Source organism: Aegilops tauschii, chromosome 5, assembly GCF_002575655.3.
Source record: "Aegilops tauschii subsp. strangulata cultivar AL8/78 chromosome 5, Aet v6.0, whole genome shotgun sequence".
NCBI classification, from domain to species: domain Eukaryota; kingdom Viridiplantae; phylum Streptophyta; class Magnoliopsida; order Poales; family Poaceae; genus Aegilops; species Aegilops tauschii.
This window is the reverse complement of record NC_053039.3, coordinates 91,081,836-91,104,223: the sequence shown is the minus strand read 5'-3', so window position 1 is coordinate 91,104,223 and position 22,388 is coordinate 91,081,836. Positions and strand designations below refer to the sequence as shown.

Genomic DNA, 22,388 nt, shown 5'->3' with positions numbered 1-22,388 from the left:
TGCCCTGCTCCCTCCCCCTAGAGATCGGCGACGACTGCCTGTGCGGCCGCGCCGTTATGTTGCCGGCCAACTGCCCTGCGTCTCCACTCCTCCAAGGCTCCAACACCCCTTCGTTGACCCCCTGCCTGCCGGGTTGCCGGACAGAATTTTGTTGAGGCCAACCACATCACAAACGGCACACAGGTAAACTAACATCTTCCGCCAAATTCCCCATTTACTAAGTAGTAGCCTTATTTTGTTTAGTTGCTTACATCTCGTGATAAGTAGTAGCCTGATCTTGCGTAAATTGCAAGGAAAATCATAGTCAGAGAAGAATTGGTCTAGGACTTATTAATATTGGTGAGTCATGCATGTACATGTGTCTATATTTGTGGATCTCAGACATCAGTCTTCAGGCGTTCATATATGTTTGTGCCTGCAGTCTTTCATTTAGCTCCGGATGCTATGAAAAATCATCGTAGATTTATACTGTGCCATGTGCACAATGTCAAAATGTTTCTAATAGCCGAAGTTATTTTCTGCTACTTAGTCTAGTTTTGATGCACCCAGAATTTCATTATAATTACCAAAATATTGCAGGTGTCGATGGAGGAACAGGTGGTAATGTCATTCTTGGTTTCTCAAGATCTGTCTGGGATTTCAGTAACTTGCAACATCACACGGTATGCTTTTGGTAATTAAACTTACATTTTGCTCCAGCAATGCATCTTACTGAAACCTTATAATAACCAATATCCTCAAGCGCCTTAATTGATCATCGCTGTTGTCATAAAATAACACATATGATTCTCCGACTAAAAAAAGTTTATCCCAATTCTCTTCACCAAATCACGCACGACTTGTGGAATATTTTCTACGCATTCATTGTCCTTGTACGACAGCAAGTGTACCAACACCTGATTCCGTAGGTCATAATCGTCCTGCACGTGAATTATGCTGTCATGCAAGGCTCACATCTAAAAGGACACATGAATGGTGAATGTAGAGTACTCACCGGGACAACTGGTAATCCATGTTCATGATCATGCCACGTGCGCATAATCTTTAAAACTAAAAACCCAGACATATTGCTGCATAGGAGTAAATGTTATTAGCAATATGATAGATGAAAATATGGTCAAATAATTGGAATGTTAAGGTTATAACCTGTTTGGGTTTTTTGGAACTCCAATTGGTATGATGCGACGCCATCTAAAAACATCATCATTCCAGCCAGGAATTGCATCTTGTAATGCTATGTTTAGATGGAATGAAATACATTGAATCTTAAATATGTCCTTCTGTGAAGGATTCTTTTTTCCATGCATCCAATAGGGGAAGAGGGTCGAGTATAGTGATTGTTCTATCCAATAGGTCGAACAAGAAGAGGATGAAGCGACCGGTTGTACAAAACGACAACAAAATCTGTGTGAAGTAGGCTTTAGAAATAAAATATGGGGGGTGAAAAGCACACACAGAGATGGGAAGTATGATTACCAACTTGCACACCGAGACGTCAAAGCACATATCAGGCCAACAATGAAATAGTTTTGCAATAATGTAGCGTTGGGCATCAAATGGTAAACGGAGTTTTGGATCTTGTGTAGAGTCATTTAGTTTCATCTGAGAGGAAAGTAAAGGATTATTAACATTCTATGCGTTTATGGTTGCAATTATATGTGCTCGTCGCCGTAAAAAATAAGTATTATTAGATTTTAATAACTTACAGAAAATCTGAGATCCATATAGTGATACGGAGTGTCTTTAGCCCATTGAATGTCGTCTGTAGCATTTACTCGAACAACCATGTTAAAAATGTCGACATCAATAGCCCGTGTATTCTTTAGTAAGTCTTGTAGTTGTCTAAGACTTATACTTAGTGGGTAGGGCTTGGAGCTACGGATCCATTCTTTCCTATCAAATAAACCATAGCATCAACGATATAGTGAAAAAATAATATACATAAATGCAGATATTGTTATTTTGAAAGTTGACTTACTCTCGGGAATCTGCATTATGAATGGACATGATATGACCTCGAAGTTTGAAAAGTAGCTCATTTTTATTAAGTGGCATTCTCAGAACAACCACGGCAGGTGGCGGGTCCAATATTTCAACACCGTCAGTATCTATTATATCGTCTGCTGGATTATGGTACTCAGGAGTTCCTTTTATATCGTTCAGATCTGATTCATGGAGAATGATTGCTACTTTTTGCCTGAAGGGTTTGACATCTTCCTGCAAAAAAAGTAATTAGAATCAATATATTACAACATTGAATTAGATATGCAATACACTTTTGTCGTCCTTCACGAATTACCTGTGTAACAGGATGTGACAGTTTGTGTCCTGTCCAGTATTCAATGAATTGTAGCATGAACAAGCCGCAAGATGATCTATTGGTTAAAAATATTGGGCACATTAGTAATAAGCAAACATAAGGAATTGTTGAATAATAATCAATAATTGTTACTGCTGCTCTCATTTCGCATTTTCTCATGTGATGATTTCAAACATACCCATCAGATTGAATTCGATCTTGAATATACCCTTTTATAGTCCATCTAGTTACATCAATATCTGGCCAAGTACCTAGGTTAAACCCATTCATCTTAGAAGCAATCTTTAAATGCGCCTCAAGCCCCTGAAGCTGTTAAATAGAAAAAAGAGTATGATAATATAGGTGAAACTAAATGCATGAATTCCAAGTACAGATATAGTAAAATCATACCGTAAGTTGTAGATCAGCTCGGCTCATTCGAGAACCAAAAGAATCGAGTACTTGTATCTCGCGTTGTTCGATATTGACAACAGATAGATACCAATGCGTTTGGTTCATATTGATTGGAATGAACAACTGACACATAATATACAAGTCGTTGCCCCGGCTAGGTAAACAAATTGATAACAAATGATAGAACCATAGGTAGGAAAATTAGTCTAACCATGCCATGTTGTAGATACTTAAGCACCTTTTCAACGATGTGGTGATGACTCTCAAGGCTTATAGGAATTTCACCATCTCGCTTAAGTATTCCTGAATCATATGTAGTTTCCAAGAATACACGTGCACCCGCTGTACAAAATTTATCCTGGACTCTTAGACAGTAAATATATGCATTTATGACCTATAGTAGAAAAAGTAACAAATAAATTAGACATTCTTGAAGTGTGTAAGTATGATCATCGGAATATATTTTAGCTGACCTCGCTCTCCACCCATATCTCATCTTCTAAAAGACATTCCAAATCTCGACGTGTCAAGGTTGTGTCATGGATATTCACTAACTTGGTTTTGCTAGGGAAGGACATGATGTATTCCTTCCTTTCAGTAAAATTAATAGCACATGCATTTTCTTTTATCTCATTCAGATCCATCTGAAACAACATAGACATAAGTAAAGCTTAATTGAATAAAAAATGTGGTGGTTGTTTGTATAGCGCCTGTGGAAGCTGATCCGCTTGTTGCTAATACGTGAATGCAAGGAGCTCACCTCGGCGGGTGCGACGGACATGGCGAGTGGAGCGCAGAGGCAACGGCGGCCGTAGCGCAGCGTCACCGAGAGGACGGCCTTGAAGTGCTTTACACCGGTGAGCCCGTCCCGGCTGCCGTCGTTTCCCCAACGTATACAGGTTCTCTTCCACGACTGATGAACGTGCCCACAAAGGATCGGCCAGAGAGAGAAGAAAGAGACCTATGCAGGGCGTCAATGGGGTAGTGCGAGCAGCCTTGCTTTATTATTTATACTTCCCTTCCGCTGAACTTGGGAATTTCTTCCTGCATGTGACGCGCGGCCTTAACTGCCCTGCAATCTCGGCGACTATCTTCCCTACATAGGGCAATCTCCGCGATTATCTTCCCTACATAAACATGATTGCTTCCATCTGATTTGTTTACCGATAGGGATCAAGAAAATCGCCAGAGATATCGCTCCGTTTTATTGTCTCGTATACTCTTACTCTGAGTGGAAACATCCCATCCAGCGACAAATTTGGCTAGTCTATGGCGGATAAGATGGAAACACAAAGCAGTGCATTTTTTAAGTCTTCTGATGATATTCGTTTTGCTACCAGGAGAGCAAACGTTGATACTCATGACTGTGCGTGAGTGGCGCAGAAGCACGTTGGCTGGATCATAGCCCTCATTTTATTCTACATAGTCTATGAGCTGATAACATATTATGGTTCCAGTTAAATGAAATTCAGAGAGGCCGTCCCTCTTTAAAAAAATAAATGTAAAGCTGATAGTAAGAACATTATCTTTGGTTGAATGAAGCGCACATATTTTTCTACTAAAAAAAAGTTAAAGCCATATACACCTTACATTTTCGAATTTTCAAAAAACCTAATGCACATAATAATTTGTAATGTAAAGCATATTTCAAAAATTATAGCCCTAATTTACAAGTCGCATCTAGGCCTCAAATACAATGTACAAATACTTCATCATCATTTCAGCAAGCTACCTTGGAAAGTATATACATCAACTACATTGAAAATATTATGCATGATTTTACATATCAGAAAAGAGTGAAGCGAAATAAAATATCGAATTAGTGAGATGTCAAGAAGCTTGCAGGTAGGTGATTTGCTTGGACATGAACCATCTTCCTCTACTCAAGATAAAACATATCAAAAGACAAGCATAATTTTCACTTCAGCTCTGGTATTCATGCACTCAACAATTTATACTTAGGTACACTGGTCCGGTTTCTCTCAGTAACACATGATAACAAGATGCAAGTTATTAACACAAATGACTCCAGGACAGAGGTGACCTGCACAAAATAAATCTCAGATAAATTAAAAACTATTTCATTATCTAATTTTATTGTGAAATAAAAATATTGCCATACGTAATAAAATGATAGAGTGGAAATATAACTGCCAAATTTCTCACCTATGATGTAAGGATCTCTTTATAGACAATGTTCTTCGTGTAAGTACCAACAAGATAATCGCAGCTCTCGTTTTTGCTGCAAGTTGAACTCTTCTTTTTGCTGTCATTTGAGTTTCTTTTCTTATTACCAGCATCAGGGACGGCAAGAATCTTGACATTCTTTCTAGCGGTGGATCTAGATAGTGCAACATACAACTGCCCGTGAGAGAACACTGGCTCGGGCAAGTAAATACTGACATTCGGGATAGTTTGCCCCTGTGCCTTGTTAACCGTCATGGCGAAGCTGAGCCTTATTGGAAATTGCTTCCTCTTGAACTGAAAAGGAAACATCTCATCATCAGAGGGGCAAAGGGGAATCCTTGGCAAGAAGATCCTTTTTCCAGCATGTTGGCCAAGGACAATTTCTGCATCGATGACATTCCTTTGGAATCCTCGAACCACCAGCCTCGTGCCATTGCAAAGTCCGTTCGCGGGGTCAATGTTCCTGAGCAATATGACAGGGCAGTTAATCTTGAGCTTCAACACATGCGGGGGCAGCCCATTAGGGGTCAATGTGTTAAGGAATTCAGGAGGATAGTAGTTATGAGGGTCGTCAACCGCACAATCAAAACTATGGTACACCATCTCATCTCCTTGGAATCGACTGATCATCTTCAAATTAATCCTATCCACGGAATCATTCCGTGTCGACAAGATTGCTCTGGAGGTGATGTAGTCTGGGCCTGACGTGTTAGCATCGAGGCTAGGAAAAGTATTGTCTATCAGTGTATCAAGGTCAGTGTCCTTCCCAGTTCTTGACACACATATCTCGTCTGGAAGGCGGACCTCGCCATCTCGATTTGTCACCTCCTTACCATCACCAATGCGCAATAGATATTCTGCAAACCATGGGTCACTATGTGCCCTCATATTGCGTACCAACTTAAGGTGACGCATGGAATCCCAAAGGTAAGACCTACGCAGCGATGAATTAATTATCTGAGCCCTAGACCCCTTACGGACAACAGTGAGGACCTGTCTGAAATCTCCACCGAACACAACTGTCTTTCCTCCGAACGGCAGGTCTGGTCGGCTCATCACGTCGCGCATACTGTTGTCCAACGCCTCCACTGCCTGCCTCTTTGTCATGGAAGCCTCATCCCAAATAATGAGAGAAGCTGTCTGTAGGAGCTTTGCAGTCCCGCTCTATTTTGTAAAGCTACAACACCCACCATCATCAATGCCTAACGGTATCTTGAACCGTGAATGAGCTGTTCTCCCTCCTGGCATTATGGAAGCAGCAACACTGGACGTAGCTGTCGCTATAGCAATTTTTTTCTGCCCACGTACCATTGCGAGTAGTGCTCTGTACAAAAAAGTCTTTCCGGTGCCTCCAGGCCCATCCACAAAGAAGACACCACCCTCATCACAATCAATAGCAGACATAATTTCATCGTATGCGGCCCTCTGATCTGAATTAAGTGAATCTGATAGATATGTGTCCTCAACATTGAGCTCTATGGTGGATTCCTCGAAGATCTCCCTTGTCACACCGATGGAAGTGTCATATTCTTCCTGGATATCGGGAAGAGGGAATGACTCTATCTCCTTGCCCATTGATTGTAGCATATTCCTGATATCTATTAGAACCAATTGCTCAGCTGCAACTTTGGATGGATTGCTACGACGATAGTCTTCTGACATTGCATCCAGGTGCTTCTCCCAGAGTCCGCGCACATCGCTTGGCTCACAAAAAACCAGTATCGTTGCAAAGAGCCACCGTAGAGATGATGGCATCTCATATAATGTGGATTCAGTGAGGGACTCATCCAGTGTGTTGTCTCCTTCGATCAATCCCCTTCTCTCGGCAGCTTCACGAAAGGTTGGTAGGATCTCACCATTAACTGTCCTTAGGTCCTCATAAGAGGTGGCGCCAGTGACATGGTTTAGGAGGACCCGCAAGTAATAGCGTTCCCCCTCGGCAGGATGAGCGGACACAATTCTTCCAATTTGTCCACCGGTATCTCGTACCCTTTTTCTCCAATATTTATTATTCTGACTTTTCTGCCAGGTGTACCACTCGGGGAAGTCCCTGTACAAGATAGAACGAGCATCCTCATGTAACCTGTTTGCCTCAAAATACTCCGTAAGCATTGACTTCTCAACACCTTCATGGTTAACTACTCGTTCAATATTTTGGGCCGCTTGGAATGACACCATGTGCATGTTTGGCAAATGGAGTTGTAGCTGCTTCACGGGTGGTGAGTTCTTACTCAATTCAAATCCATATATCCTCCACAATGCTTTTGGAGGAGTCACCCACCTAGCATCTCTATACTGTTTGATCTCATCTATGTCTCCATTTTTGTCAGCCTCACTTACAACAATAGATGCTCGATCATGGCCCTTGTATATGTATTTGAACAGGTATTTAACGGCTTTTATGCTGCCGCATGCCTCAACATTGATGTGACAGTTGAAGTAGCGCAAGAGGTGTGGGTTGTATGGGACAACCCACCTATTATCTAGCCATTCCTTTCGAACCATTGCTTTACATCCGTCTTCACGTCGTTTGTATAGCGGGTAGGAGTCCTTGCCTTGTAAGGTAGCCGCGTGGAAAGGCCGCGGATAGTGATTCTTGCAAGAAGGACGACCCTTTGTGCAAGGGCATTCAGGATTCAAATTCAAAGCACCACAAGGTCCATGCATCATATGTTTCACGACCAACTTGTACAGTTCTGGGTACTTCTTCTTGTTGGGGAGTTCGGCTGAGATAAGGCGATCATACTGCTCGGGGCATGTGAGCTTGTATCGGCCCTCCATGATGAGCAGGAAGTGCGCATGAGGCAGGCCCCTCTTTTGGAACTCCACCACATACACATAAGCCCTCACCTTGCCCAAGATATCCTTTTTAAGTAGCTTATTTTTGAGTTCTTCCAACTTAGCCCTGAAAACACGAACGACGAGATCTGGACGATCTTGAGGTGTCTGGCCAGGGTAGAGCTCCTGCCTAATCTCATCCCAGTTTGGGTTGCATGTCATTGTGAGGAAGATGTCTGGCTTTCCATACCTCCTAACTAAGGCCATAGCATCCATGTAGCGATGCCTCATGTCTCATGGACCACCGATAAATGACGTAGCTAGAACTGTGCGTTTTCCAACAGAATCTGCCCTACCCTCACCAGCATGTAAGCTATCCACCAAGCCTTGGTACAGGTCCGCCCTTATTTTATCTTGATGACCCCATATATAGTCCAACCGGGAGTTCTCAATCTTGATGTATGTGTCGACCGCGAACTGCTGAAAAAGACGCTTGCCAAAGAGGATCGGGTTGAATATCCCTGGATGCATCTGGAATTTGTAGCAGTAGTAGTCCCTCATAGATACACATAGCCTGCCTCCAGAAGCTGCATACAAAATTGAAAATCGATGGTGATGTTGATTCAGAGCACACCTCAAATGGACGGTGATGTAACAACTTATTGCAACACTAACCTTCATCATCATCGGCGTTGTCACTGATTGAGGGATTGGAGGACCTATTATTGTGGCCACGAGCTAGACGAGCTGCACGAGCTGCCATCACAGCTTCATAGGGCACACCTTCCTTCGGGATATCAGTATGCCACCCAAGTTCACCTCTAGGGAAGAAAAGAGGGTACGACAACGCATCATAGCATCCATGGTAGGACTTGATGCCATATATATCTCTATTATTACCTTGCAGGATGACGCTATTTTCGAATTGTCTTTGACGTTCACTACCCTCCACCCACACAGCAGCTACCTCTGAAGTGGTCGGCGTGTTATATCTTCTTTGATCCATCCGTTGGTCAAGGTTAAGTGTTATGTGATAGTCATCAACATCATCAACATGGCCCATACTCCGGAGGTGTTCAGAGTATGGGTTGCCATGAAGTATGTTGACCAATTGTGTGATTACTTCTTTGTCTTTCTGGCACTGCTCTTTACGGCAACTGCGATACCTGTGTTCTAAACTGGGGTCATCATCATAGAAGTAGAGCTCCAAGTGACTACGATCCAAACCATCTTGTTTGCCGAATGACCGTATGTTGTGGTACATTTGGCCATGGGCACGAAATGTATAGATAGGGTGCTTTGATATGTTGGTGGTATCACTATAAAGGTGACAATATAGTGAGGTGAATGAGAAGTGGCCGTTGAAAAACCTGATATTGTCACAAAAATACCTGGAATCAGAGTCTGCACTTGTCCATAGCCTCATGAGCTCGGGTGGCGTATTTGGGTTGGCCAGTTTGATCTTCCCCTTCCGGCAGCAAAAACCCATGGACTCACGCTCGAACTTCTTTGCATAGCAGTGTTTGCAGTCCTCCACCGACTTCAGCTTGTGTGTGTTGGTTGGGAGTTTGCTATAAACCATATCGTAGGGATCTGGAACGATTGAAATGGAAGTAGTGTCGTCGTCATCGTCAACATCCTCCATTTTAACATCCTCGTCGTTGTCCTCCTCTGAAATTGTGCAATGCACTAACAATATGAGTACAAAAACATGCATATGATATACACGAGACGTCATGAAACATGATTAAAATACCCATCCCAGCGAACATGTAGCCTTCCTCGTCTTCCGAGTCGTCCTCCAATATGACACCATCTCCATCACCTATCCCAAAATTATTTATGAGGCTAATGTCTCCAATAAATCATCGTGCATGAATTTAATAAAAAAAGCTTACCATCGTCATTGGCTCGTGAGTGTGTTGTATGTTCTTGCAACGCACAGGTAATTGGAGATGTATTCTCTATGAATACAACATAAAAGTATAATCAATATGATTATGAACGACTTATCTTATAATGTTCAAACAATTAAGAGAAAACATTACCATTATTGACAAGGACAGATTGTGCAGGAAGTTCAAAACCATTGACACCTTCCACCGTCATTGTTGGATGTTGATCTAACGATGCATTCACATCATTGTTGGGTGCTAGATGTATTTCGCTAGGCTCACACAATGGCGATGTACTTTCTATTAATAGAATATAAAAATTTCAGTGAATAATTCTAGAGAATGAGAATACCGAAGTTAAGAACATTACCATTGTTAATGGCTCCCGATTGTGTTGGATGTTCAAACACATTTACGTCGTCTAGCGCAATCGACGTGTTTTCATCGATCGATGTGTGTCTATTCTTCCTACCACTTGCATGAAAAGCTTGGTTCCTACGATCCATCAAAGCTTGCCTTTCCCCGGGTGTCACATGTTTTCTCCGTGGCTCCATACTGACATCCATATCTGGTGTCTCCACACACGATATATCCTCAGAAGCGGACTGGATATAAATAGGGGAACCCGTGAGCTCGGGAATAGACCAATCACGTCTGACTACGGAGCCATCGAGGCCAAATGAACTTGCATTTTTGCGAACTATCTTGGGGATGTAACATGGGTTCTCCATGGCCAAGGAATCTTGGTTGAGAGTGTTGCGCAAAGACGTGCGGCGAGCGCTCTTTGCATGTTTTTTCTCATGAGTCATACTGGCATACCGCTCCCTATCATTAGCACGTTTACTTTCCATTTTCTCTGTTGAAATCAAATGATAAGTATAACACCATAAGAGTACTGTTTGTGTGATGTCGGCTATTAGGGAACAATTATGATTTGTGTTGTGCAATTATTACCTGTCGAAGATTTTGTCTGCTGATAGGCTTCACGCTTACTTTCTAGCAGTGCATCTTTCTTGTTGTTATCCATGTGAGCATACCGTTCCCTATCATTAGCACGTGTATCGTTGACTTTCTCTGTTGAATCACATGAAAGCGGCAACATTTTCAGAGTGCTGGTTTGTTACATGCAACGAATGTACAATTTTGACTGGTCTGGCGCAAATTTTACCTGTCGATGATTTTGTTTTTTGATAGGCTTCACGTTGTCTTTTCAACAGTGCTTCTTTTTTATTGCTCTCCATGTTCGCATATCGTTCCCTATCTTGTTGCCTCCTTCGCTCTTTGGGATCTATGGGTTGTGGCTGAATATGGGATGATGTGGGACTAACAGTACTGCAACTGTTGAAGTCCATAATATCTACAGAATAATGAATCATTACATACGTAGAACAATGAGTAATGAATTATCAACATATATAGTAAGATTTATTGGTTGTATTTATACTAGTCATATGGTTTTCTTTGTTTTAAACCGGCAATTCAATCAATTGCCTCCTGTACGTGTCATTTCTTCTTAGCCAGTCATTATCTTCACGAGGAACCATATTTTCCTTGTTGCAAGAAGTGTCTTCTTGTTCTAACGACGGCACGTCAGGTTTAGTTGCTTAGAAACATGGAAAAATGAAATTGATATATTTGCAAGTAACGATATGCCTACTATTTAGCACCTTTAACATCTGACATGTGTGGACCTGATCGTGTCTCTTGGGAATTAACCAATAGTCGAGCTTTCTTATCTTGATAGGCTTCACGACGCTTCTTAAGTAGTTCATTTTTTTCTCTTCACCCATCTGCGCGTATCGTTCCCTAGCACGTTGCCGCTTGCGCTATTTCGCATCCATAGGTTCCGCTCCATTACTAATATCAACGACACCTAAACAACAAAACAATAACAGTAATATTTCATGAGGTTTTGTACACTTACACAACATTAGATCATTAAATAGTACTTTTGCTAATAGAGTTCGACATGATAAATATTACTTTGGTTCATAGATATCGTCATGTCTTTAAAGGGAGTACGATCACTCGATCGTGCTGGAGACTTCATCTGCAAGCAAGACGGTGTCAAAAAAAGTTATAATTATGTTGCCACCGTCCATTTTTCTTTATAGTTAGCTTGTATAGTGCACGCTTATTCTACATCATACTTCATATAAATTTCACGCTTATTGTACATGATGAATGACTTTAAAGTTATTCATGCTTGCCGCTATTTGCCAAAAGTATTCAACAGTAGTGAAATGCAGTTGATATTAGTATACCTGAACATGATAAATTATAATTTATTGCCATGAAAACTGATTTTACATGGTGATACATATTTTACTTCCGTAACACTAATAGCAACTGGGAATATATACAAACATATTGTTCACATCTTGCTGTTTACATTTCATCAGACAATCACATAAGGATTGTTTACATGTGACCATGTATTGTAAACATGCGAAAATATAATTAATTTCGGCCCAGTTGCACAAGAGAGAACACGAAGCTTATTATGACATTTGGCCCGCGTGCGAGATCTAATTTATTATGACAACTAAGATGGGCCGTTCTGAATTGGCCCAACTTGGGCCTGCCACCACAGCTGTGCCATGATGCGCACCGTACCGCCCGATCCTCTGGACGGCACAGATCAACCCCCGGATCACAAAACCAGATCCGGTCGAAACCCTACGCAAAATATCCCCCAATTATCGCCGACAATCATGGAAAGGAAGGAGATAGCGGCGGCTGACGGCGCCGAAATCCATGCCGCTGCGGTGGGCAATTTGGGACGCTCGTCGGCGATGTCGCGTCCGGCAGCGCTCTACCTTGCTCTGCTCGTTGAGGATGTGCGGGCCGCCGTCCTTGAAGGCAGACGTTCTGGCCACGGTGATGGGGGCTACGTGTGCCGTCGGCCGTGATGGCAGGCGCGGTGGTCGGGAAATGGTGGGTGAGCGTGATACGGTGACGGCGGGTCGGGAGACGGCGTCTGCGCGTAAGACGGAGGCTGAGCTGCCTCTGTGTGCTGGAGCTTGTTCCCGCGGCATGGAGAGGAGCTACAGCCCGCACATCGCAAGGGGATGGAGGCCCCCCTCTCCCGGTCCATCCAGCTGCTGATTTTATGTGGGTATTGTGTCCTTCTGCAACCTCACGTATTAGTTTGAATCATACTATTGTATTCTGCTCGAAGCCCAAATAGCAAACAGGACGCATTTTGCTCAGAGTCGATGCTCACAAACATGGGGCTAATTACAAACTATAAACATGAATAAATCATAGGACTTATCGAAGCAAATTAGACTGGAGTCTGTGTGCGTTTATCTTAGCGGCGTGGCACCCAGGAAATCAGCTTGCAAGGCAGGGGAACAATTTTTTGAAACCAATGGCACGGAGTGTGCATGAGGTTTGTATGCTTATAACACTGTGCGTGGAATTTAGGCTTATATGCAATGCACGGGATAGGAAGGTGATCCCGTATTAATTAATTAAAGTTAATGCGCAGATTCTACGCAGGGGATAGGAAGGAATTAATAGGGAAGGCAATGACCCGGAAAGAACATAGATATAGCAGTTGATCCTGGACAGATTCTCGTCTTTATTTATTTGTTTTATTTCAATACCAGCTGGATTTACAACGACGACAACACGTATAAAAGCTGGATTATATATGAAGCTGTTTTAGAGGCGACGAATCACTATGTGGCAGATCATTATAGAGCATTTCAGTGTAGTTTGCATCACACTTGAACCCTCCTCATTCGTTGAACGTGAACATGGCTCAGTCGTTGGACGATCAAGCTGGCCCGGTTCTGCAAGAACCCAACCGCATCTCCTAGTGCGGCACGGCAGGCCTCCAGCTCGTAGGATTGCTGGTTGTCTGGTTCAAAGACAAGCTAGCTCATGTATGTCGTTTTCAGAAACCCTACAAAATAGGTTTAATCAAACAATATAAATCAATGTTAAACTTTCTTTGTTAACGCAAGGACTCACGTTTTGCTCTGTTGACCTCAAGCAGTGTGGCACCTAAAGTCCAGAGCCCCTGCTTCGCTAGTCCCCACCGTCTCAAGTGGCGTGACACATGCTGGTCCCAGACGCGTAGGTAGATAAACTCCCTCCTGTTTGAGCAATGAAATGTTAGCCCTGTGACACAGTAAAATGTATTATACATGAACCACTTGGATGAAGTACTTACCGACTGTCCGTTAGCACCACATGTCGGTATGGCGTGGTACGGTCGGATGACCTGTGTAACATTATGCGGCTGACATGCATCACTATACCAATGACATCTGGGCAAAAAATGTTCAGAATTTATTAACAAAGCCTGGCTCAACCACATGTCAGCATAATTAATCGTGAAATGATACAAAGCACCTGCAAGCATCCTGTCTCTGAGGCTGAAGACATTTATAAAATCTATGAATAGTGGCGGCAACGTAGTGATGTTAATGCTGGCCCTTGCAAGACGTATTTCAGTGCGCGAGTGGAGGGTGATGTAAAAGTCACATGGCAGCCACAAAGCAACTGGTAGATGCACACCTGCTGGTTCGAAACCAACTTTACTGAAAAAGTATACTGAGCCGGCACGTAGGTTGTCCATGAAGCGATATGCGATAGGTTGAAACGGATCGAATGCAATTGCATCCATTTTGACCCTTGTGAAATTTATTGCATACATTAGCAGCATGTTGCTTCCATTTTGACCCCCCAATGAAATTTACTGTATACATTTTGAATTCTTACAGTCTGGTCGATGAGGATGGCGTGAAAGACGGCAGTTCCACTCCGAGTATGTTTGATGCGAGCACACAAAACCTTTGCCGTTGCGTCCCAATCTCTACTGTATATGTGTAGGTTCTCTATTTCGTTGAACCTTACATGCCTGCAATTGGTCAGCATTGAGAAAGAGAACAATAATGCAGATTATACTTATGCAAACAGCTAAAAGCAGGAATGGAACTAATGTTGCCTGTTGATCGGAGGGGGAGAGCCAACGGGAGCGGGGACGAAGTTCACAGGTGGTGGTGCCATGATCCTCTTAGAGCCAGGACAGCCCATCTTTGCCAAGACCCGATTTCTGTTCTACACGACTCATGGTCAGAACGCTGCATGACTTTTATAGCATGGCATTAGAGATATGGCGGGAAGAGAAGCGCTCCTCATTTTGTATTGGCGCCAGCTAAAAAGACATAATTTGGCTGATACGACTTTCTCAATATCAATTGGCGCCAGCTAAACCATGGTGATAGTCAAAGAAGGAAAAATATTGACCACAGTATCAATGAAAGAAGGAAGGAGAGATTGATCACCGTTTGTTTGAAAGAAGGAAGGTGATTGAATGAATTGATTGCGTTAGGATTAATCATGTCTGGTTACCTTATGTGAAATGATTGCGTTTGGAATGATTGCCTCTGGTTACCTTATGTGATTGATTGCCTGCTAGTACAAATGCCCTGTGCGATCTAGCAGCATTTGTGCAATAGGAATGTAATGACTGAAATAAGGCAACTTGCAAAAAGTAAGGCTCGACAATGTTTTTATCTGTGGTGACGGCCGACCCTGTTTGGCCTTCCTAGGTAGAGACAACAGGACAACCCTGAACAAATTATCGAATGCTGATAGCCATTACAAATACTTTTTAACAGAGATTCCGTCGATTTTCATCACTGCCCACATTTAGCTGAGTATGCAAGGCAAGATGCATAGCAACCCCTAAGAACATACAAAACCTCCCGGATCTCTCGCAAAAAAAAGGATACAAAACCTCGCATATATAGGAGATCTCCTGCCAACCAGACATAGAGTATATAGAACCAGCATACACATACATTCTCCATAGACTAAAAAACAGAAGTACGAACGATTGATGCACGACAATGAAATCTAGCCACACATGCATGTGTATAGGGAAGCCATGGCCGTCGGATTCTTAATCGTCCTGGCATCGTCTACTGTTTTGTCGTCTGTAGAGCAGTTTCGGTATCTTTTTCTCCGTCATCATTCACCAGAGCATGGCTGAAAGACTACAGTGCGGCGATGAGGACAGAGGAAGCTTCTTCTGTGTCCATTGTATCGTCATCTTCAGTTTCTGATTCATCCTGTGACAAAGTGTGATTTCAGTGCGAGCTCGGAATTGAAGTATAATATATTTATAGACAAAAAAAACTGAGCAAGGCTACAGATTCTGATGATACTACATCAATTTAGAGCCTTACTGAGCAAGGCTACAGATTCTGATTCTCTCTGAAATTTGTGGCTCAGTACTAAATGGACATTTTAGAAGAAAATTCTGGAGAATATGTAGGTGCTAGCACGTTGCATAAGGTACTAACCTTACAGCTCGCACTTTAGCAAATACCAAAAATCATATAACCGCACAACTATGGTTCACAGAATTACAGAAATAATTGAGAAGAGCTTAAGCAACGGGGTTGAGAAGAGCAACGGAATTACAGAAGAAGAGCTTCCAACCACGAAAGCAAAAAATGCAAACCTGAGTAGCCCTAAGAAGGGGCGAAAGATGTGAGCTACCTAAACAACCTTTACATCAGATGCATAGCTATATCAAACTCATAGGTAAAGTAGAGATATGTATTGTACCGATATCTCTTCTCTGCACCTCAAGGCCGTCCTCCCGGTGATGCTGCGCCACGGCTGCCATTGCTTCGCACTCCATTCGCCATGTCCATCGCACCAGCCGAGGTGAGCTCCTTGTATTCACGTATTAGCATCAGGCGGATTAGCTTCTACATGCGCTATACAAACTGTTAAATGAGCTCCTTTGCTAAATTGCCATCTACTTACTGGAATTCTCACAAATAGAAGTGCAGTCAGAAGGTAACAAGGATGGTATGGTGTGTCTCCATTCACATGGTGTGCAAAAAAATGGTAATTATATTACTAAACTGTTAATGATGCTTTGTGTTATTCTGCAGACTTGAATTTAGTTCCTATGGTTCTCTTTTTCTGTTCATAGACGAGAGTATAGTCTGAAGGGAAAAAATGGTCTGCTCTCAAGGGTGTGCAAGAACAGTGAGATTTGCTCTCAGTTTTTATTATTGGCAGGTGATTCTTGGTGATAATTCTTCGTAGAGAAACATGTTTGGTAAGTGCATTGTAATATTGACTCCCACCTTTTTATTTACATATAAAGAGGACCACTTGGAAATTATAAATTTAAATGTAAATCTAACTTCTTATGGGGAATAACATCATGTCGTTCAGATAATTTGATTTCCCTCTGTGATATTCTTTGGCTTTAGTATATCTCAGGTCAAAGTTGTCAGAAGTTCTATGCTTCATAACTAAAACATAATCTCCTTTTTGTTATTTTATCGGCATCATGATGTGTGCCCGTATGCTCCCGTGTCGCGTTAAAGAAAAAATTCAACTCCCGGTGCAACGCACGGGCGTATACCTAGTGGAATTTAAAGAATTGCGGTAGTGGAGAAAAGGTGAGAGCAAGGTACCATTTCGATTAATTGAAGCTGAGTTTTGTTCAACTGTTCAGCGCCGCGCTCCTACTGTATGCCTCCAGTACAGACTCCTGTCAAACTCGTTAGGCTGGAATAACAAAATTTTGGTGTTCACAAAGAAAAGCGTGAACAAGTTCGTCCTAACCAGATGGTTCAATAATCACTGACCTTGTGAAACTTGATACACCTGCATATAGCAGCAACACATCAAGATGTAAAATTTCAGAGATGAGGTTGAATATAGCAACAACAAAAAGAATTGGACATCAGGAGGAGGCCATGGCATGGGACGGCGGTGGCTGCACGCGGCGCCGGCGCTCGGGAAGACGGAGGACCATGGAGGCGCGCGGAGCGAGGCGCAGAGGAACGGATCTGGTCGCGCAGAGGCCCACTTGCGGGAGAGGCAGGGAGGCGGCCATGGCAGGTCGTTTTGGAGGGAGGCTTCCATGGCATGGGACGGCGGCGGCTGAGCTCAGCGCCGACGCTCGAGAAGACGGCGGACCATGGAGGCGCGCGGATCGAGGCGGAGACGCACGGATCGATGCGGAGACGCACGGATCTGGCCGCTCCCAGGTCAGATCTGGCCGCAGTGGAGCTCCACATCGGGATCCATGGTGCTCCATCGGGATCCATGGGCCAGAGACAAGGTTTGTGAGAGAGAGGTCGGGAAGGGAGAAGGGAGAAGAAGAAAGATAGGGCGCGCGGGAGGAGTTACAGGACGAAGGCTGGAGGTCGGTAGCGGTGGCGCTGGACGCCGGCGTGAGATGCAAGCCAGAGGGAGAAAACCGTGAGGGAGAAAACCGGGAGGGGGGAAAGAAAATCAGTGGGACGAGAGGTGGGTCAGGACGGGAGGAAAGAAAATCGGGAGCGAGGGGGTCGTACGAAAGGCTTGACGAACGGAAGAGGGGAAACGGAACACTACGTTTCTTTTAGATAGTAGAGATTCGCCTTCACTTACTGGTGGGTTCCATGTGCTCTCTCTCTCTCTCTCTCTCTCTCTCTCTCTCTCTCTCTCCTCCCCTTCTGCGTTTAGACGCACGGGCAAACACGAAGAACTCGCGGGCGATGTTGCCATTGACCATATCTGGACGCATTCACAAGTTACGGCACCTGTTTCACGTGCTAGCAGCACTAGTCAGTGTGTACGTGCAATGCACGTTAATTTGGAAGTATATTAAGTGCATGCGGATATTAAGTTGGATATTATTTGCGTGTTATTATGTGATTAGCACTATTTTTGGCATAAAATTAACTGCACGCTAAACGTGTTGAGCGCTCGACATTGAAGCAGTCTAGGTCGTTGGATGACAAGGAATACATGTGGCTTGATGACGTTTTATATTTAATTTGATACGGCTCTAGCAGAACATTCAATCGATCAAACCATAGATTTCGTTCAGTCTGACTCCAACTTTAAATTATACGATGATCGATCTAAAATAAACAGAAATGATAAACGTTCGGATTTTAAGCATGGCAATCCGAACATTTTTCATGGCAAATTTAGATTACGCGGCGGCGGCGGGGGCGTCTTGCAGTGGGAAGCGGCTCCTCTGCCGTGCTCTGTGTGTCGTCGGGCCACTGACCGACGGCAACGGCGGCGCCTTGCGCCGTTGTTGGCATACTCCTGGACGTAGGCCTAGCTTCAAGGAAGGCCAAAATGTTCTGGACTTCGGAGCAAGTCAACTGGCGGGAGGAGGCGACTGGCGTTGGTGCAAGGAAGCGGTCGACGGCGGCCATCCATGCCGCTGAGGGGGGCACTGGCACCCGCGCGGGGACAGGCGCTATCAACGGCGCGGCGGAGACATTCGTGTGCACGGGCACCGGCACGGGCGCGCACGTCAGTGCACGCGCAGGCGCATGTGTTGGAAGGTGCACATGCACCGGCACGGGCGTGCGCGTCAGTGCACGCATAGGCGCATGCGCTGGCAGGTGCACGGGCGTGTGAAAGTCGATGGGGACCTCGTGGAACCCCGTGGCATCAAGCTCGGCGACAATGTGCGGCTCCCATCCCATCAATGCCACGGGGATGGGCGCTGGCGCAGTCGGGGCGACGGGAGCTGGAACGGGAGCGGGGACAGGCGCGGCGTCTTCCCGCAAGGCCAGTTCAAGCTCGTCCCAAAGCGCCTTATGTTCTTGAGACTCCGGCTGGGTGTCTTCCTCAGGAAACTGGAAGACTAAGGGCAGACCGTCGTGATGCGGCATGGCGTACGTTTAGGTCAGGCTGGTTGGAGGTAGATGACAGGAGAATCGGAGAGGAAGAGAGAAGATTGTAGCAATACCGGGTAGTGCGGGGTTGATTTTAAATTGCGGCGCCGGCGACATTAAAAGTGGGAGCAGTTGGGACGAAGGTGGGCGGCGAAGCCTGGTCAAAGGGCTCGCCTCCCGGTGAGCCTGCACAACGGTCTGCTCGCACGCCTCCCCGTCTGCCGGCGTAGCGGTCTGCTCGCACGCCTCCCGTCGACTCACACGCTTGCTCGGACGACACCTGCCGATGAGAAGCGGGACTCGTGGCGGCACGTAAACGCCCACGGTTTCAATAGTAAAAGCGTTCGCCTTAACATGATAGGTCTTTGTTCCAAAATACCTTGGCTCTTCATTTGTGCAACTTGTCATAAGCAGCTTGTCTCAAATTGAAGAAAAAAATTACGAAGTAATATTTGTGCCATATCACGTGACCATGCTCGGTTTCAAGAATTTATGGTCACTTTTGGATTTTCTGAAATTTAAGATCCAGGATTTGAAACAATATCATAACCTGCATCATGCAATAAATTTTCAAGCCATACATCTGTCCTGTTGTATTTCTTAAGAAAGGATTTGGTCAAACATTTTGCTTAGTTAGACTTCAGACAAGTTATATATGCAGAGCAAAAGAATAATCCCTCCGTACCAGTGCATTGCCTGATATATTAACTCAAGTACTAGGCACGAACAAACGGGCTCAATTCTGTGCTCATCCTGGTGTAGTAGTAGTAGTACTAGGCAATGTAGTTGACGGGTGACCTTGGCGAGCGGCGACCGAGGGAATTGAACCGTGCTCGGAACGGTAGGTAACGTTGTCTAGTTACTAAAGCATCCCGGCCTCCGTTGTTCATCGGTAGTCATTATGGAACGTGGACATGAGGGGAATTTCCTAGGGCTGGAATTCTGGCCGCTAGATATTTCGACTCGAAACGTGGAGGCTCGAATGGTTGGGGTTGCCTAATGTGCGTACCACGCACGCCACCAGAAGGACACGAGCCCAGTTTTTATATTTTTTATTTTTTTAGGATCAACACGAGCCAAGGTCTGGCTGGTATGCAGTTGGGTCCTACCATTCGAGAATACAAAAGGAACCTTTTAAATTGCCGAACGAATCTATGTGTATTACAACGCCCGTATTTTCCTTGCAAATACTAATCTCTACCTGGTAATTGATTTATGACGAGTTGCTGAATTAGAGTGAGTTTGTGATATAGTGATCTCAACGTGGATTTCACATTTCATGATATCCCTGCTAAGTTTTTCAATGCAAATTCAAATTTAAAATATGAACAATATGGAGGTGAGAAAACTTTGTATGTATCAAGCATATGACCACACACACACACAGACACCCACACACGAACACAACAACAATCCAATAAGTATAGTGCATCTATTTTTCCAAATCATGCATGTATGACACGAATTCAAAAATACTCCTTCTGTTCCTAAATATTAGTCTTTTAGAGATATCAACAAGCGACTACATACGGAGCAAAATGAGTGAATCTACACTCTAAAATATGTCTATATACATCCGTATGTGCCAGTCCACTTGAAATCTCTAAAAAGACTAATATTTAGGAACGAAGGGAGTAAAATGTAAGACATGCATGGTCCTCAATTCAATATTTAAAACGAACATGAAATTGAAACATGAATATTAAGTCTAGTACTATAGTACATGCAAATGTTGTGTTTAATTAGGCGGAGCTATGATTGTCGGGGGTCACCCCCTCGACCTTAGATAAAATTGTGAAGCTCTGTTTAGGGTTGTTTAGATTATATTTGTCCCCACTCTCCCAACCACCGATTGGTTGTGCACCCCCCACCCCTCCTCCCCGGGAGAATATCATGTGCCCCCATACCTTAGATGCTATATGCCGATACGAGTTTCTTGGAGCTTGTAGATCTGAGATATAGCAGCTCACATGATGTCTTAATATTTTTACAGGAAACCTTGATGAGTTTGAGAATTGCACACAATTTGTACAAAAACTACTCAGATGCCCTTGGATCCCATATCCAACGACCTCGAAGCTCATATCACTGTAGCATCTAAGATGAAGGAGGACATCATATTCTCCTGTATGTAAGAATATCATGTGCTACCACACCTTAGATGCTTTGGTGATACAAGCTCTTCGGAGCCGTTGGATTTGTGACCCAACACCTCAGTGGTTCGAATGGTTTTTTGCAGAAAAGCCCCCAAAGAGTTCGGCCACTGCTTACAAGCACAAAGACTGCTCAGATGCCCTTGGATCTCAGATCAAACGACCTCGAAGCTCGTATCACCATAGCATCCAAGCTGTGAGAGCACCATATGTTTTCTCGCATGGGAGAATATGAGGTGCTCCCGCACCGTAGATTCTATGGTGATACGAGTTCACGGAGATCTAACAGCCCACAGTAGGAGGTTTGAATGTTTTTGCAATATACGGCAGAGAGAGTTTGGGAATTGCGCAGAAAGTACAAGTACTACGCATGTGCCATCTGATCACTGATCATACGACCTAGATGCTCATATCATCGTAGCGGGTAATTAAGCTACGGGGAGCACCTAATATGAGCAACGAGGAGCCGTTGGATCCAAGATGCAGCGACACACACGAGGCCTGAATGTTTTATTTGCAAAAAAAACCTTTGGGGAGTTTGGAAATTGCGCATAATTACAAAGACTACTCCCAAGCCATTGGATCTCACTTCCAACGGTGTGAAAACTCGTATCACCATAGCATCTAAGCTGCGGGGTGGATGTGATATTCTATGCCGCTGTCATTTTTGTTCGTAAACTTGCAAAATACGTGTAACTTGTGCCATTACTTGTCTAACCGCGCAAAGTGTTTGTTCAAAAAAACCATCCTACACTGAAATATCGGAACAACACACGGGGGTCACACTTGTCATTAATCAAATTTGGACCTAAAACTAACAAATTTGAAAGACGAGATTCGAACTGGCAACCTAGACTACAAAGCGTAAGTCGATGGCCTGAAACAACAACGATTGTTGGCTTTGTCCCATAACTTGATTTTATACAGTATTACGTTGAGTAGAGTAGAGGGAGTGCCTCGTCTACACGTGCATGACCGTTGACTCACT

At 43.9% G+C, this 22,388-nt stretch overlaps 1 protein-coding gene and 4 long non-coding RNA genes across 13 annotated transcripts; 1 reads left to right on the top strand and 4 right to left on the bottom strand.

Moving 5' to 3' along the window:
- Positions 1-592: 592 nt before the first annotated feature.
- On the bottom strand, positions 593-1,321 carry LOC141022329 (uncharacterized). Its single transcript, XR_012183614.1, has 3 exons — positions 1,147-1,321; positions 995-1,070; positions 593-920 (listed from the first exon to the last, which is right to left on the bottom strand). It is a non-coding gene; the product is annotated as an uncharacterized lncRNA (long non-coding RNA).
- Positions 1,322-1,398: 77 nt separating this feature from the next.
- Positions 1,399-2,538, bottom strand: LOC141022330 (uncharacterized). Its single transcript, XR_012183615.1, has 3 exons — positions 2,499-2,538; positions 2,300-2,375; positions 1,399-2,217 (listed from the first exon to the last, which is right to left on the bottom strand). It is a non-coding gene; the product is annotated as an uncharacterized lncRNA (long non-coding RNA).
- Positions 2,539-3,177: 639 nt separating this feature from the next.
- Positions 3,178-10,814, bottom strand: LOC120964576 (uncharacterized). The gene is made up of 15 exons (XM_040389356.2): positions 10,742-10,814; positions 10,528-10,647; positions 10,385-10,429; positions 9,727-9,873; positions 9,622-9,642; positions 9,435-9,503; positions 9,070-9,349; positions 8,354-8,499; positions 8,041-8,265; positions 6,209-7,935; positions 5,878-6,064; positions 5,117-5,757; positions 4,680-4,757; positions 3,474-3,626; positions 3,178-3,357 (listed from the first exon to the last, which is right to left on the bottom strand). The coding sequence occupies exons 1-15, from the start codon at positions 10,812-10,814 to the stop codon at positions 3,178-3,180; spliced, it is 4,092 nt and encodes a 1,363-aa protein (XP_040245290.2).
- Positions 10,815-12,287: 1,473 nt separating this feature from the next.
- Positions 12,288-14,970, top strand: LOC120964368 (uncharacterized). The gene is made up of 3 exons (XR_005756350.3): positions 12,288-12,687; positions 14,310-14,414; positions 14,506-14,970. It is a non-coding gene; the product is annotated as an uncharacterized lncRNA (long non-coding RNA).
- LOC120963868 (uncharacterized) lies at positions 14,310-17,333 on the bottom strand. Of its 9 annotated transcripts, none has more exons than XR_012184207.1 (4): positions 17,208-17,333; positions 17,034-17,110; positions 16,165-16,319; positions 14,310-15,662 (listed from the first exon to the last, which is right to left on the bottom strand). It is a non-coding gene; the product is annotated as an uncharacterized lncRNA (long non-coding RNA). The 9 variants fall into 9 exon arrangements; XR_012184211.1 differs by having other exon boundaries at positions 16,165-16,310; XR_012184210.1 differs by having other exon boundaries at positions 16,165-16,274; positions 17,208-17,331.
- Between the last annotated feature and the right edge of the window lie 5,055 nt (positions 17,334-22,388).